The sequence below is a fragment of the Xiphophorus maculatus genome, chromosome 15 (assembly GCF_002775205.1).
Source record: "Xiphophorus maculatus strain JP 163 A chromosome 15, X_maculatus-5.0-male, whole genome shotgun sequence".
Classification (NCBI taxonomy): domain Eukaryota; kingdom Metazoa; phylum Chordata; class Actinopteri; order Cyprinodontiformes; family Poeciliidae; genus Xiphophorus; species Xiphophorus maculatus.
The window spans coordinates 10824527-10843147 of record NC_036457.1 but is presented as its reverse complement, the minus strand read 5'-3'; the positions used below and the strand labels follow the sequence as shown (position 1 = coordinate 10843147).

The 18621-nt window shown below is 37.5% G+C and overlaps 1 protein-coding gene across 7 annotated transcripts in view; it reads right to left on the bottom strand.

The window, feature by feature from the left end:
* Positions 1-18621, bottom strand: part of sash1 (SAM and SH3 domain containing 1) — a 188825-nt gene that overhangs the window by 40424 nt on the left and 129780 nt on the right. For 5 of the 7 annotated variants that reach the window (XM_014472709.2, XM_023347329.1, XM_023347331.1 and 2 more), the window contains exon 2: positions 3511-3639. In XM_014472709.2, the coding sequence (XP_014328195.1) occupies positions 3511-3639 (129 nt within the window). Of the gene's footprint in view, positions 1-3510; positions 3640-11680; positions 12339-18621 lie in introns of those variants that run through there. The other 2 variants (XM_023347330.1, XM_023347334.1) reach the window with 1 other exon arrangement.

Here is an 18621-nt window from a genome sequence, read left to right as displayed (position 1 = left end):
CAATTGAAATGTTTTCTGTGTCAAAAATACAGAGCCTTATATAAGCCTTTATACCTCATTTACCTACTTTTTCACTTCTACTTATGCTATGATATTATGCTATCTATATTGGCAAAAGTATTTGCTAGTCTAACATGAATTAGAATTACATCCCATTCTTAATTCAAAAATATTTAAAATGACGTTAGCCCACTCTTTGAAGTTCTAACAGCTTCATTTCTCCTGGGAAGGATTCCCACAAAGAACCTGATTCCACGAGGAACATGTTCAAAGAAATTAAAAATTCTACCAATAGAAAATTTGTGAGGGTAGACACTGATGTTGGACAAAAAGTCTTTGCAATTATCACTCTGATTCATCCCAAAAGTGTTGTATCAGTTTTAGTTCAGCATTGAGTGCAGGCCAGTCCAAGCTCACTATTCCATGTATTTATTGACCTTGTGTGGAGATCTAAAGCACAGTCGTGTTGGAACAGGAGGGGGGGCCATGTCCGCTGCACCAAAAATTACACCTAATACAATGCAGCTAGGTAAATGCTATTCTCAGTGTTTACAATGTTGGTTATCAGCAACAAATAGCATTATAAAAGAGGTTAGTTATTTCTGTTGTAACATGACAATATATGGAAAAGATCTTTTGCAAGGCATTGCATTTGGAAAACAACCCAAATTTCAATTTGCATATTAATCTCACGATAATAACCTTATTCATTAATCCATTCTTTAAAACATGGAACATTTTCCTCTCTTCCAGCATGTCCTGTCATTTAAAGTAATAATTCTCCATGATAATTAAATTAGGATGCCAGAGAGATCCACCCAAATGTGGTGGGAAACTTTGAGCAGCAGAGCTGTTCCATCTACAGGGAATGTTTACTTAACTGCTTATGTCTCACCAGTACAAAACTAACACAGAGATGTATAGAAACAACAGCGTGCAGAGAAAGCAGGAAGTTCCTGCATGATAGTCATCTCAGAAAAAGCCTCCATCATCAGCTTTTAATACACAGAGACCCCCATTCTTTACTGCAACAGAGAAAGTCAAACACTTTGCTAGCCGTGGTGCCAGTCAGGGAGTGATAATAAACATAAAAGATTGCTTTTCTTAAAGAAACGACGCAAAGAAGTCCAAACAGAAACCAAAATGGCCCACATGGAAACAGTACTCTTGCTAAATCGAGAGTTAGGGCCAGTTTAAAGAACAGAAACTTGTGAAAAGAGAAGACTTCTTCTCTCTTTTGGCTAAACTGCGGACAGAGGGGGGTTTCTAATGGGATTTTCTTTTTGTATCATCAGCAAATTGTTTTTTGGTAAATCTAAATTATGAATTCATGTAAACCTTTACCATCCAATATGATCAATAAGGGATGCAAGAGATAGAAACAATAATATTAAATGAAAAATAATAAGATAAATGAAAATACAAAAACTTAACTGAATATGGAAAAGTACATAAAATGAAAAAAAGAAGATGTATATAAAAATTGCAAAAAAAGTGCAAATTGGTTGAAGATGCCATCCTTCAATTTCTATTACCTATTTGCCATGATGATCAGCAACACCATTCACTATTGACACCATGACCTTCTGTTTTAAAGACAGACAGCTCTCTTCAGTCATTCTCTTCTAAGTCTGTGAGTGTCAGCTCACACCATACATCGTCTAATCTTTTACTCAGGTCGACAAAGTCCCATATGTTCTCCCGCTCTCTAGGTTACTTTCTCAATTCCTTCAAACTATAATATCAAACATACTAAAGTCTCTCTCTACTATTGAGTTACAATCTATGTGGAGAAAAAAAATGCTCCAAACATGACGGTTTCCCAAATCTAATTTTAGTAAATGAATACAACAAACCAACAAGCGGAGTTCAGTCTATACCAGGTGGGCAAATCCTGCACATTTGAGAGCTCAGAGTAAGGTGTTGCCTGACCTATATTTCTTTCGTCATGCATTTTTTTCTTCTCTTCCTTTATATTCAGCTGCCAAAACTTCACAGAGTGGCAGGGCAGCTGCAGGCTCTCCTCTCCACCTCCTGCTCATCATTCCCCTCATCCTCTCCCTTTTTCTTCCTCTGTTCACATCCTCATCCCCTCTTCTGCACGGGGATTCAGGCTCAAGTCCCAGTCAGCTTTATTTCTTCTCTCAAGCAGAAAAATCCACCCTGATTATTTCCTCTTTTTTCTCCACAGCTCTCTGTACTCAAGATGACCCCTTCAGTAACTAAAACATGCCCAGAGGTGACTCTTCTTACTTCGTAACTTACTTACTTGGTGGGAAAAAGCACAACTCTAGTTATAAATGTATATTCATTGATCGTAGGTATGAACATGATTTTAATTAAGGAATTTTAATAATCTATGAAAACTAAACTTAAATTTACTCTTCACCAATACATTACTTCCAGCAATTCTTAAAATGTTCTTAATTTCTTAAAATCTTTCTTTCCAAAAGTTTGGCATTAAATTAGATTAGACTAAGTATTTCTTGCGTTCTGTCAGTTAGGATTTCCAATATTCTTTCTTTTTGCTGAGAGTCAGAATAATATTTTAAGCTTAGCATGATGTTCTTACACCTGCAAACACTGATTTTTTTCTCCAAAGTTGAACAAAAAACCTCGTATTATAGTGTTATCAAATTACTGAATGTGTTAACAAAACATAACGCCAGCCTCTCCAAAAGATGTTTTTAGCTGTAACCTAACATGCAGTGATTTGTTTCACCTTCAATAATGACACAGTTTTGGGTTTAGTCAGCTTTTTTAATACTGCAATTTTTGTGTCAAAGGTTTATAACTGTCTCAAATTGCCAAACTTCTTGTTAAAGCTAGCTATAGTGCATTGCTAACGCTAGCCTGACCAAAAAAAAAATGTTGAGATTTTGTTTCACCTATTGTACCTTTTTTTATGTCATTCATTAAGTCAATTTAACAGCAGAATTTAAGTAGAAATTAACAATAACAGGGTCTTCACTGGAAATTTATATTTTACTTTCAAGTTGACCAGCACTACAGCTAACTTAAACAAAATAGAATAAAATCTGTATCTTTTTGTATACTGCATGCAAATATGTACCAAAAATAGTGCAGTAAGGTCATGTGGAACAAGACTTTAGACACTTTCTCTTTTAGGCCTACAGTGTCTTAATGCTGCACAAAGCTTGGTCCTCTGCAGCAATACCAGCAGCATTCCACCATTCATCTGCTTGCAGCCTGGCAACCAAATGGGTTGCCCCACTACCCTACATCCTTGTGAAAAGGAACCCCTCACTCTTTCTGACAGATTTCTGTTACATTACCACATTCACTTCCACACAAAGTCTTTGCAGCCTTCCTAACACTTGAGGACATGCTCTTTCAGCTACTGCTTTCCCCTGTCAGGTTTTTGGCTGGTATCTGGTATCCCAAGTAGTTGTAGATTCTTATTTCAAATTTGAATGCAAACAGCCACAAAAGTTGTGAGGTAGTTTTTAATGCAAATTGTGATGCTTGTGTTTTAAAGCATACACTTACCATGTCCAGCTCTTGGGAGACTTGGCGCTTGCGTAGCTCTTCCATCCGGTCGCTGACGTCACTGAAGCAGGTGTTGTAGTACTCAGAGTATTCCTGGGCAAGGTCGTCTATGTTACCCAAAGAGCCATCCTATGGCATAAAAGAAAGTGGATGGGTTAGTATGGGAACGAAAGCACCCTGGGAAACAAAAGCCAAATTCCATAAGAAAAAAAACACAGATCTGGAAAGTGCCAACTCAGGTCATTATGTTACTAAATGCAAAGCATAGCTTAATGAGCAGTACATTTAAATGTAAGACCATTAGATTAAGATTACATTTATGTATTTGAGATCTACATGCTACTTGTCATGTGAACCAAAAACAGCTTCAATACACTTTGATTTGTTAGAATTTTTCTTCACTAAGAAAAGTAAGTCCCTCAGTGTAAGTCCCACACTGAGACTTACAAGCCAAAACATCCAAAAATACACTCGAGGGTGAATATTATGACAATGTCTTTGTTCTTATCTAGCTCCATTCTGGATCTCAGATGAAGCCAAGGTTTGTTCCTAGGTTTTGTCTTTGTTGAGGCTTATTTCAAGGATGCCCTTTACCTCCTCAGACACTGACATAGCTCTGAACCAAACAGATTTTTCCTGGTGGCTGTAGTTTAGATCCACACAGTTCCTGCCTTTGTGGGGGAAAGCATGTTTGGGAAAGAGGGAGGAAGCAGCATTCAAAACAGTGACGACATTACCCGACTGAAAAAAACACTTGCTGATTACAATGTGCAACTGTAAGAGGTTGTGACATGAAAAAATGTTTTAAAGTAGCTAGGATTTGACTGGAATTTGTTGTATCATGTTTTGGCTGTGGGACAAAGACTGATGGATTCCAGTCATTAGACAACTAAATATTACAAATGCACCAGTCAATTAACTAGATATGTTTGCACAACACAGTTGGTAGCACTGTTGCCTTGCTGCATGATTGTCCTGTTTTCAAATCAACCTGTTGTGTTTCTGCATGGAGTTTACCTGGAGCATTGTGTGTTCAATTTAAAGTCATATATCAATAAACTTTAAATCACTTTACTAACTTCATTATTTGACTTGCTGATCAGCAATCAGGGCCCATCAAGCAAAATAAGACAATTTTGATCTCTGGTTGATCGTAGAGATGCAGTCTTTATTTTACCAGAAATCTGAATCACCCAGTTTTCCTTTGATTCACTCGTGACAGAGATCAGCAAATACTTATTAAATACATCAAATCAAAGAACTACCTCAATGTTCAGTCTGTAAGCACATAAACCAAGCGCAAGCACTTTGATGGATTTTTTTTTCTAACTTAGATAAATGATAAAGAAGCATCAGCTGATTTGCATGAGTGGGAATCATTGTCAAGTCCATCATTTCATTTTGGGTTCAAAGCTACTGTTGCTATGAAGGAACCTGTAGCACTTTTTTATGTGTTCGTCACAGACCTAAGAAAAAAACACATCTGGAATCTGTCACAACAGAACTGACAGACCAAACAAAGTCAATTGTAGCTCTAACTTAGAGATTATTACAGGGACATGAAGTAGCCTCTTGTCCAAAGTGGCATCAACAGCCATCCACCGTCACTTGGCTTGGTTAAAATATGGGCTATTCTGGCAGTGATGGCCAGCTGTTGAATATTCATCAGTGTTGATCTAATCTGTGCCAGGCAGACAGCTAGCATTGAGTCAGTGAGCAGAGTCCAAACAGTATACCTCAGTCTCTGTTTTTCTGAACCGGACTCTCTTTCTGGGTGCCAGGCCACAAATGAATGGATCCCTGTGAATGTGGGCGAAGGTGCTGCACAAACATACACACACACACACCCAGACATCTACACACAAGGGCATAAGGCCTCACTCAGAGATGTCTGTCTAGTCAGGGAAAATGCACATTGGCATGCACACCCATGGAGGCAGGGGATTTAAAACACATTGGACCAAAACAAACTGAGGCAGCCTAGTTGTAAACAAAGCGGCTCAGTAGGATAAAAAGTGATGAAAAAGTGCTCTTTAACAATTTGATGAACACAACATTTCCGATATAAACACTTTTTTTTTTCCCCCGGGTTGGCAAGGTTCTATAATGTTCCACCCTCCTCATTTGAGTAGTCGTCTTTTGTCCAGACATATGGTTTGGGATGATCAAGAATCCCTGTGGGAGTGCTCCCTGACACAGCAGACACATGCTTTCTACTTCATTCCTCACAATGACAAAAAGCATGCTCATGTTACAGAGCTCCACAAGCTAATAACCAGCCGCAGATGGAGCTAATCTATTTTAACAACAGGCATCAAAGCTTTTCTAAAACTTTACCAACTCCAAAACAACAGAGTTCTACTTTTTGGGAGCATCAAAGTAAGATGAAAAAAAGAGTCTAAAAAAAAGTTCAGGCTAAACAACTAACCTCTAAAATAATCAAGCATAATCTAAATTTGTTTAAGAAATAATATATTCAGACTTACAAACCTGCCTAGCCCAATGGATATTTGAAATAATGAGTAATGCTGCTTTAGCTGATGCAACAGCTACTCCACCCTGGATGCAAGGGGAGGCAAACTCCCCATTATGACTTGAACAAAGGCAACAATAGCTCCACAGAAAGCAACACCCATAGAAGAATGTGTGTGATTTCATTTGTATTTACAGTAATGGGGAAGTGGGGGTGCTTCATATTATGAGCTCCATGAAAACGCAACTCCCTTTGAACAGCTGAGGTTTGATCCACCTATAGGTGTGCTTCACGAGTACATGCAACTAACTAGCCTCACAGAAGATTGTTGCGCAGTAGCGATACTGCTGCTATAAATTACTATGTGACACACACCTCACAGCTGTCATTAAATATTGCCTCAGATTACTGCAGATAATTAGTATCTACTGTATGTCAATCACAGAAATACATTTGCAGTTTAAGATCCCGTATGAGCAAATATGAATAAAAGTAGCTAAAATTATTTCAGCATTTCATATGTTTAAATATGCAATGAAAATGCAGCCAGTGTGACTGAATGATAAATAGTTCTTAGAAATCTTAACTCTTGTGTTTTATTTATTTTTAAAGTGTATTTAACACAATCACATTTTAACAGAGTCACATCGAAAACCAACACATTATTCTAGTCTACAGTCTGACTTAAGTTTTTCAAAATTGACAGAAAAAAAAAAATCACAAACAAAGCCATCTTGTTGAAACATTACATGCAACAGATTTGTTGACTATGAGGCTTCTTTAAGAATGCTGAATAACAATCTGGAATTGGCACTGTGTGAAAGGACTTTGTGCTGGCTGCCAATAGAAGTGTGATTTTTTTTGTTTCACATTAGTTCAGTTTGGTAATAACATTTCCTCACAACTGTAACACTTTCATTTTTACTGTTCCCGTAATCCAATAGACAGCATTTCCAAAAAGACTATGATTATTTGAAATACTGAATTTCTGTTGAAGCCTTTTCCACAGATTGACAGAAGGCACTGAGGTCTCAGGTTTACTTATAATCTAATGTCACAGTTAATTTACACTCACCTCATATTTTTATCATGTTTTCATTTTTGTTTGCTTGTCTGTTTGCTTTTTTACATTGTATTGGAAAGCATTTCATTCGAAATGCATGTATCAACCCTGAAGAAACATTAAAAAATGCTACAAACATAACATTTCCTTCTACCTAAATTGTTTTTCCCATGTTAGAGACTGTTACACACTAGGAAGTGGTAGGGTGCGAGGTTTGACTATTATCCAAGGGGGAGCTTCATGAAAACTTGAACTCAAACTTCAGAACAATGAGAATAATTTACAACAGAGACATGGTCCATAAGGTCACAGCATGGGCATTGAACGTTTTCACCTACAGCACAACATCAGGACAGGAAGAGCCGGTTTTAAAACATACTCTGATTATTACTATAATGACTGGTAGTTGCTTTTATTAACATATTATCTCAATTTAGAATGAGTCGCAAACACTTGCCTTACACAGAAAGCCACAAAACAAAAAATATTTGCAAACACTTTCAGACATTATCAAAGCTTATATAAATACCGGAATCACAGAGCTGAGATGTGCCAACCAACACTATGAAGCCGAGAGGAGTAGACTGGGCAAACTAGACAATAGATTAGGATAAATGAGATGTTCGTGTGTCACCAACATTATGAAGCCGAGAGGAGTAGACTGGGCACACTAGACAATAGAAAAGGACAAATGAAATGTTCATGTGTCATGTTTTAAGGTCTGACTAACGGTGCTCAATTGGGGAACTGGGAACAATCAGGAGCCAGATGATTGCTGACATGGGGCTTCATCATTGGTCTTGGGAACGAAAGGTGGAAGAACGTTTAGGAAGATAATGCCATAGGCCAAATCTCAGTCTTTCAAAGAACTTCCTTAGGATATCCGCTTTAGCTAAACAGAGCAGTGCCATCCCAGAAGAGGAAACCTAACAGATCCCTGTCTGACCTAAATAATGAGCCTGGACATGGCAGTGTAAAGTTAAAATGAGGAAGGAAGGATCAGGTTGTAAATGAGCCCATGTTGGAACATTTCTAGAAAGGAGACACAATAACAGAACTAAGGATATTTTGGACAAGAGACCATTTTTCAATATGGTTTCTTGTTTAAGGTACCATATGATCATGGGTTTATTAGACTAACATAATAAAATCATAAACTTTCAGACCATGAAAAGTAGAGCCCCATATTTACAGACGAAACTATGTATCTTACATAATCAGCAGTCTTCAAATGGACACACTTCCTCCTCCCACACTGCATTGAACACCACAAAACACTTTTCAAGAAGACACAAATTCTCTGCAGACAAGTAAAATATTTCCACGAGACAGCTTTTCCAGCAAAATCAAGAGAATTATCTAGTGGGGGAGTACTAAGCCACTGTCAATTGCCCAGGTATGTAAACTGAAAGTCAATTTTTGTATTTATAGCTTCACTAAGAAATAAAACAGATCTAACAAACACATAAACGTTCCATATGTAAGATTGGTTTGCCAAAAGTGTTTAAAAGGAAAGACAGGAATACAGATGTCACCACAAATAGACCTTAGATGCATACTGAGTCTAACTTATTTGAATTAAAAAATAAGTTTCAATGAGAGGTCTGTACTGTCGGCCTCAACCACTTAAAAGTTATAGCTCATACCTCTGTGCCCTAATCTGCTTGTGAATCTTAATTAGTTTGAGGAGTATTAACTCTACCTACCACCACAAAAAAATCTGCCTCTCTTGGCTATTCTTATTAAACACACATTACTGACAGGGGGCCCTCGGAAACATACACAGGCTGACATTCTTGGATTTACAGTCCAAACAAGATAAAAAAAGTCCCTTAAAGATGCAAATAGTGATTTCATTGGGTGGATTACAGGGTTTTTGCTGACGGGTACTTTAATGTTGTGTCTGCACAGTCATTCCAGTATTAAGTTCCTAAATATATTGTGTGTTCAGACCAAATAGTGAGCCTACTGAACAAAGTTAGATAACTGTCCGTAAAGATAAGGTTTCATGTGCAGAGGGCCAAGACCAGACTTGCTACAATGATTTCAATCCAACAGGCAGGGTTGGATAAACCTAAATTTAAAGGCCATTTCTTTGTCGGGACCTCAAGAAAAACAAAAGCTATTGAAAGTCATAGAGCGCTGGTTATATATAGCACATGTATTTAATTGTACCATACATATGGTATTTACTGTTCTCAGGGTCTTACAATGTGCTTAAAGATAGGAGTCAGCGCAAGTTCTTAAGATAAAGTGTATAATAAAGGTCAATTTACTTAAGACTTCAACTTTATGTAATCAACTGCCCTTTCTACAGGAAAATACAACAAAATGCTATGAAGCAAATGATACATTGCTGAAAGCTGAACGTAAATGAAGAAAACCAGTAAGCACTTTGAACTGCTGTCTGGCTGCAATGTGCCATACAAATAAACCTGATTGATTGACTTGATCAGGGGGGGCAAAATCCCAAAATGTTACTATCATTTCTAATTATACATTTTTACCAAGAAAAATAAACTGAAATCCAATCCCGCAAGTACCATGGTAAAGCCCGGGAGACAAAATAAATAAAATGGGTGAAGTGCCAAAATGATGAGGAGCCATTCAAACATTAAAAGAACAGGTTAACAAACAAAAGTGTACAGTATTGTGTCCTCTGGAGTAATAATTAAATAAACATTCACTCCTGCAAATTTTACTACATTTAAAAGGAACTTGTGATGGCCCTGAGAGCATTGGACTTTGACGTCGCAAAATTATTTCTGGACGTTTTCATTTGATTATTATTTTTAGCTCAGATATGTCGTCATGCATGTACGCTTTCTTAGCACATTTGCACTTCAAGCTATTGAATTCTACCAAAAAAAATATCTAAGCCCAAAATTATGCAGTAGAGTAATGAGAAAGAACAACTTAACTTTAAATTATCTAAAACAGGTCTAGTTGTTGCAAACTTGTATACTGTTGAAGTATGGCTGTGACTTGATGATGATGCAGTTGAAAGACTAAATAAACTTTCTGCAAATTTTTGTTTTTCAGTTCAAGTAGAAGGAAAAACAACAAAGATGAGCACCGGGCTGAGAGCCATTTGCCTTGAGAGTAATAAATCTAGAGAAATTGCTTGGCTGGGAGCCAGGTCTCCCACCTAGTGTCAGAAGGGCAGGACAGCACACCACCCACCCGTCACCCTCAACCTTTTGCACACACGCAATTCAGCATTTCCACTCCATTCACATCCTCAGTGCCAGACCAAACCAAATTATCACCTCAGGCTTTTTCACAGGCTGGAAAGTGACTGCAGGACATTTAGTCGGAGGATCAATCGGATCAAATGTGCCGGCAAGAAGAGCTTCAGAAGATCTGATTTGTGTATGAGGATGAAAAAAAGGAGCTCAGTCTGATTGATGATGACGTTCTAACATTACTGAGGATTATATAAGGGCTGGACAGATTATCAGCATCAATCAGGTATAAAAACCACAAAGAACAGAAAACCTTTAGATGAGATCCCAGAGAAAGTATCACAGCTGAACAAAGCTGTGCACAGCTGGTAAGCTGGCTGAAAGGTTGCTACAATACATTTCCTCCATTAATTAACAAAAAAAGACACCTTTGGCAGTTTGGAATTTTTTGATTATGAAAACACTCACTGTGATGAGGAAACTAATAAAGCTGAGTATCTACATAATATCTGAGTGCCCAGTAAAACTATGGAGCAGAATGACAAAAAGGTGTAAAAGATCAATAATTCAGAACTATTACTAAATTAGGTAGGTGTTACTTCAATATTTTTGTTTAAGCCTTTATTAAAATGAAAGTAAACTAATACATTATAATTGTGATATGTTTTGATTTGTATGCATCATCAAATTGTGGTATTCATCCTCAAGTTTATCAAATCTAATATTATTGCATATGCTAACAAAACTTACTAAATACTTTATAATCAGCAGGTTTATGTAATGACAACACCTGTAATGATGATAAGCATTTCTACTTTTACATTTGTTTTGACTTTAAAGTCAATGTAGATTTTATAGAAAAAAAAAATTCAAATATGTCAGTGATGTCTTAACATTTTAGCTTCTGCGTCGCAAAATGTCTGTGGATGGAAATTCTCACTTTGAACACTGGAGGAGTACACAGGCATTTTTTTATGTTAATAAAGAAGTCGTACACTGACAGCCACTATATTGATGTTATCAACTCTGTTATCCTCAATTTTGGGAACAGGTGATTATAGAACACCCAACTCTAAGAAAACCCTAAATCTGTGGTGCAGTAACAACAAAATATTCCCAGATATAAAGAAGATAGAAAAAACACAACTTCTAACTACAATAGAGATAACATCCACACTACAACAAAAAGTACACCAAACCTGCCAAGCCAGTCTTGACGCAACAAAACGAACCGCCTGGACACAATACTAACAGTAGAGTGCTGGTCCTTGAGTTTGAAACAGGGGCCTGCAAGGACGTGTTTGTCTGATGGTTGATTTGCATGCGCCGCAACACAATAAGCAGACGCGCAAATCAGTGCGCCACCTTCGAGGATAACGGGGTGAAAAGTCAGCATGATGTCAGTACGTGATCCTGTCAACCCCAATTACCCCCACTTTAAAAACTCACCAGCATCCCCATGACGTCCGTCCACAGTTGGGAGAAACTATCAGACGCTGCGGCGGTGTCTGTCTGGGGCTCCTCGGAGAACGCATCGAGCCCCTGATCGCCCTCCATGTTAGAGGGGGAAAGTGTCCGCAGTCAGTAAGGTGTAAATCCAGACACTAAACCAACAGGCGGGGAGATGAGATCCGAAGCAACACGAGAGATTGATGCCAAGGCTGTTTTGTTTTGTTTTTTCTTTTTGTTTTTTTTTTTTCACAACAAGTTGCCCTTGACGAACCAGTAAAGTGTTCCAAAATTGCTTGGAACAGTTCGAGGTTTGGTGAATAAATTGCGTCTTGACATGCTGGCAAATTCTCCAAGATGGAAAAAAAAGTATATTATTTCAGATTAATAATGAAAGATCACGAATCTGCGCTGATCCAACTTCGGCTGAAAACCCAACAGCGCTGATCCGTGTCTGGGAACTAAACAACCCCTCCTTTCCTAAAGCCGACGGGGGAGAAGAGATCAGAATGGTTTGGCTAAAAGTTTGTTAAAAAGTTTGTGAAATCCTTAAAGTAGCGCAACAGGCATTTCCATAAAAAAAAAGTTGGAGTAAGAGATCCGTCGCTTCTCAGAGAAACAGTTCCAAACAGTGCGCCTCCCCCCTCACTTCACCCGCTGCGTCTCCCTCCCTCTCTCCCCTCTTCACACTCCTCCCAACAGGAGGAAGAAGGAAAAACACTTTTGTAACACCGCTAACAACTCATTATGTAGGCTATAGTTATAATAATAAAAGAAATATGGTTTACTGGCACGTAGCCTCTGATCCGTTTTAGTCAAGGTGGCCAAATAAAGTTTTTGTTCACGCTGAACACAATTTTAGGCATACTTTTAATTTTTTTATGCAGATTTTTATTGTGTATATTTCCTTCTATGAACCAGTCCAAGCAAAAGAGGGGCTAGAGTGGCATAGCCGCCTATAACTAAGAGAGCAGAAGCTGAGTTGCTGATTTTATTTATTAAGTTGTATTAATGTTTTAATGAATTTATTTATTTTTACAATTGGACCATTCAAAATATGAATATATCTGATTAAAAGTGTTTCCAAATCCAAACTGTGCATTTCTTTTTTTTTTCCTTTGGACAATATCTATGAAATAATCTCTGAAAGCACAAAAGTCCATCTCTTCAAATAGGATAGTGTCTCAGAGAATGTCTTAAGTCATTAACAAGAAAAATGATGTCATGTTCTACTGAAGTTTATATTTTATATAAACTTCTTGCCTGAGCTAAAGAAAGAACAGACAGTGCTGCTCAGTAGTCCAAAATCTTGTATGATTTATTTTTATTTCACTGCTATATTGTATCTAGCAAAAGCTAAATAAAACTCCTGAAATTATCTTAAGGCTGGTGTGATATTTAATGGTTACAACCTGGCCCTGTATTTTGTGGTGACCCATAAAGACACAAATAAGAGATGTCTGCCAAAGAACCCAAGAATTTCTTCTACATATTCTGAAAAGCTCTCCATCCCACTTTGAATAGGGATTGTGAACAAAGCCACATGATTGTTTGGAAAACAATAAAAGCATCATAGGAAAAAGTTGCTTTTTTTTTCTGTATGCCCAGCTTCTGTAAGCTATCACAAATCTGGGAAATGCTTTAAATGTTGCAAACAAACTTTTACCAAAACACCTCTGTAATGACTTCATCTTAGTTACTAAGAATCTACACACACATTATAAAACAGTTGCTGTGTTGTGTGACAGCTATGCTTTTTGAACCACAGATTTGAATACGAGTCGCACAGAGACGAACACTTAATGTACAAGCATGAAATTGCACAGCTTTCCTGTCTGATCAGCCATTTGTTAAGCCCTGCCTGCAGGCGTCTCCTTGATAATGAAGAAGTCCTGAAGCTGTCTCTGGCTCTCCCTGTTGTTGTAAAGAGTGCATTTTCTCATAGCTCATTTTCTCAGAGCAGGCCCAGCTGTCAGGTCATGTGACACAACCAGAGATGAAGAGGTAGAGAGCAAAGTATTTCCCTCATCCTGATTCAGCTCCACTTTTCCACCCAAAAATGTTGCATTATCTGCTGTTTATTAGCTCAGACACCACATGCAGCCAAATAATTAAAATTAAAAGTATCACATGAAAAAGGATAGAAAAGGTACAAAAAAAACCAAAACTGTTCACCCCACATTCCTTTCTACAACTGTGCAAAAGGCGATCAGTTACACAATAATCCTCCAAAGCTTCAGTTTCACTGGGAGTTTAAACATGTGTGTAATGTTAGGTTTACTCTCTACTACGTAGCTATATAGTAAGTTCAGTAGTACAGTGAGGTGTGGCTGAAGTACCATTCATTGCAGTACTGTACAATTAATTTTTACATCATGTTCATACTTGTTCATAATATTAACATCTTACTAGAAGAAGTTTGGATATAGAAAGCTGATTTTATATTAATAACTTATGAATGCGTTACAGTTAACCTAAACTTTACCTCCTGTTGATACTTTGCACCTCGTTTTACCTCTTATACTTTTGTTTTCCCTACAAATGAATCCCAACAGGGGTGCATGCTAACTATATGTAGTTTGCTCAGTTTGTAAGAGCACTATTTGTGACTTGTCACAAAATGGGATTCTTGTATGGGACCCATTTGATTTGAATACATACCACCAATACCAGCAAACCAATGACACACAAATGAAGGTCTTGGGTTGTTCTCAAATTGGTTTTAGGAAAATTTGCTTGGTATGTGCTACACCTCTGGGATCCATGTGGGTTAAAAATTTTACCCAAAGTTGAATTGTATCAATCCTACAAAGGCTGACCAAACAAGTTTTCTTTCCAGAGTTTGTGCAAATAAACAAGAAATTTGACTTCAGTTCCACATAGTTTCATATAGTTTTCTTATGCAACCCTTGAAAAATGTCATCTGGTTCACATTTTTTCCAGCTCATTCCTTACACATATCAGTCCCATGAGTACATGTTTTCTGAGTATCCTTGGGTAAATGTTGAACCTAATATAAAACCAGAAATCCAGAGTTTCAGGTGCAGTTCAGTAAATGGAAGGCATTCTGTGCTATTCTGGTTAGAAATGTGTTTCATGGACATGTTTAGCTCTGCTAGATAAGAGATTCTTGTGCATTTGAACTGGTTTGAAATGGATACCATGTAGTAGATGTAGGTGGAACCATGAAGCAGAGTGGATGATGCATTGAACCTTAGAACATTACCGTTGAACACTTAGTGTTCAACGGTAATGTTCTGTTGAGTTTACGAATAGTGAATATCAAGTTTTTTAGTTAACATTAGGGTGGAGATTTTTTGAACATGCAGCAATAAACACTTCTTTAAGGCTGGGCGTTCCCAGCATTTCATTTCTGCCTTAGTCATTTCACATTTAATTTACATAAATGCTCAGAAACCTGGAGTCACAATGTGCAAACTCAGCTATCAAAGTTAGTTTTAATCAGCTTTGCACATGTTGAACATTGTAACAATTGAGAAAACTGAAACACAAACACGGACAAAAAGCCTTGAACATGGTAAGAAATCAGTGATGCTAAGGCATAACATGTTAATCCCTGATTATCTTCTTAGCATTAAATAAAAACACCCATACCAAAAAGAAAGAAAGGTGTAACATGAACACTCCTAGCAAAAATGCTAAAGAGAGTGTTATGATAGGGCATAGGTTCCCCAACCCTCAAGCAAGGAGGACTATTCACACGACAACTGATTTAGTTTGCCTAATCTACCGTAGAACTCAGACCTCAGAAGAAATGCAAAAAATGCAGAGCTGAAGTAATCTTTCTTCTCTTTAAAGAAAGTCCATCAGCATTTAAGTGCTTGTTATTTAAAAAAACCATCAAGCACATTGATCTAACACAGGAAAAGAGCAGTTTCACACTAGAGAAAAAGTTAAGTCTACTTTTGTCTAATACACTAATCTGGTAAACTTCCTAAAATAATTAGTAACTTTTTGTCAGAAGTATATATTTTTTTTGCCTACATAATCTTTTGGTAAAAAAAAATGACTTAGGCCATTATTTTAGGAAGGTGACAATAGAGAGGTTGCATGTTATTAACTGAAGATTTCTGTATCCATACTCCTTCTTTGTTGGCACTAAACATTCCTTTGCACACAATATCAAGTTTCAAAGTTTATGTAGGTGAGGAAGGGCTTTTAGAGGTCTTGGATGAGTAGAAGCTGCTCACCAGTGTCCTGCTTATAGTCTAAACACACAGAAACACTCTCCCCCTCATAAGACCTGCTTTGTTGGGTGGTGATTTGACAGTGTGGGAGGTCTGCACTGTTAACCTCTAATCTGTAATATTGGTAGTGCAAAAGCAAAGGCTGGTAAGGCTTGTATTGTAACGAACAACATGACCATACTATTATTAAAGTTTGAGCTGTCCAACAGTGTTGCTCTTAAGAGTAATGACCATGTTTGCATCTTTAAAACTGATGAACGTAGTGCTTGAAACACTTTCTCCTCTGCACAAATATGGTTTGAAAAGTGTTTACCCAATGCCAGATCGGGTGAACCCTACCTTGAGGTCCACAAACTGAAGGGTCAAACTATTATTGAAAAAGAAAAGGAAGGCTGTTTATTCTGCTAATGATATAGTATGTATGTATACAACCATCTTTTCCTACTTTCCACAAATACAACTCATGTTGCTGCAATGTCAGACAAAAAAAACACAGCGGTAACTTTGCTTATTTCAGCAGATGCTAACAGAAAAGTGATTACACGCTGAAATTTTCGTATTTGAAGCTTCATCTTCATTCTTTGTGTATTTATTTGAAATTAAGCAGGACTTGGGTAAGAACATAAACAATGGCTATTATATGAGATATTACAGTCTTCTTTCCACCATTTCCGCTTTTGCATGGTAAAGTATGTGTAACACAATGGTTCTCAGCAATCCCCTATGTAAAGCTGTAAAACTTAAATGGGTAATTGGCACAAAAGCTGAAGGGATAAAAGCTGCGAGATCATCAAGTGGTAAAACCTATGACTGATCTACAACCACATTTTCATTCCCTGTGTGAACAAGGTCAGATTATCACTGGTAACACAATGCAGGGTTTTTTGCACACTATTTTTACAATGTGGTTTCAAATACGGATACACCTGCTAAAACATGCTGAACCATCCTTTTTCAGGCACCTGTAGCAGCATGTTCCTCTCAGTTTCCTGAGGGCTGCAATTTAGACCAAACTGAAGTTGTGTTCTGCTATTTCAACCACCTTCCAGCATATGATCTAGTGTGCAGTCTCACTGGTTATTTTGGACAGGCATTTCTGTTTACTATAATTTTTGAATATAGGCCAATTTGATGTGTATGAGATTCACTTTGGCTATTGTGAGAGCTGTAGGAGATAACATAGAGCAATGTTGGTCTTTTGAAATGCTTTAAAAGTTCAGTCTCTGTTTGTGATGAAAAATATTGGATACCAAAATGTTGGAAATTTGTTGAAAATCTCAGGTAAGTAAGAGTTTGAATGCTCTGGAGAAAATACACAGAAATTGTAGTTTTGGTAATGCAAGCTATACTAACCATACTGCTAATATGCTAACAATGACTTTCTGAAGTAAAATTAAAAGTAGAGAAAAGCAAAATTTTGAAATTAGTAACAGTCAGGGAGCAATTTCACTCTCACTAAACCAGACAGGGGTTAAAGAGTACTTTAAGATGGCCCAAAAGTGTCAATCTTGTAATACATTCATGAAGACATAAGTAGGGAAGAGTAGTATCTGTCTTGTAGATATCACACAGAGAAAAATGAGACCTTGCAGAGACCTTGAAGCTACAAAGAATCAACTAATCTCCCACTTGAGTTATTTAATTTACCACTCAAATATTCCCAGAGGCTAAATAGTCTTGAAGAGACAAAGAAAGTTCAGCAGTGGCTATTATCACGCAGCAATTGTAAGTTGGAGAGAGAAGAAAAGTACCAACCAAGAATCATGTCTACATAAACATCAGTATGAATGAGAATCAGTCTTTGAGGCATTAGGCACTCAATAAAATTGGATCCTAACCAAAAAAAATGAAAAAAAGAAGTCAAGATAAAGATAGAGATAGAAAAAGAATGCAGGTATCATTAAAGCAAAACAGGACCTCCCCCGAGAGTGAAAGTGACCCTGGCTGAAGGTCAGTGACCTCTGAGTTCAAAAATATCTCCTGAGGGAGTCAAGAGCATATCAGCAGAGAGATTTACAGTGTAGCAGGCTGACATCAAGGACACCACCCATGCATTTAAGGAGTGCTATCCAGAACCACACTACATCGACACAAATTACATACTCAGCAGTTTGATAGTGATAAAAAAAAAGAGTCTAGGAACTGTGTTGTAGCCTGCATCCTTCTCTGTTTACAAGGTCCCAAGAAAAAATGAATTAATTTCAACTACAGCACTGATTACCAAATCTTTTCTCAAACATGTTATATATGCACATCCAACTGAATGTGGTCACTTAAACGGCTTTCTTTGAGCATAGACTCTGATCTTGGATCAAAAAATTTACGTCATTAATTCAACTGCAAAGGTCTAACAGACCCTGGCCATTCAAACTGCTTTTAATGCTGTTTAATTCACACATTGGTGGTTCTTTATTTTTGCACATACTTTTGTGTATTCTGCCATGCAAATAAAACACATGGGTGTGTGAAATGAGCAGGCCAGGCTGCCCCACTGTGCTTTCCACACTGTCGAGTTTGTGTGGGAGTTATCAACCAAGTCCAATTAGCATGAAAACTAATTACTGTTTCCTTGCCTCAACCTCCCCAGCATACATGCACATACTCAGTTAAGCAGTATATTAAATTAAATCAACACTATGGTGTAAAACAAAGGTTTAGGGGACCCCCAATGGCTCATAGTCTGTGTGTGTTCTAGGTTTCGGTTTTCATAGGGTGGTCAAGCGTAACACTAGA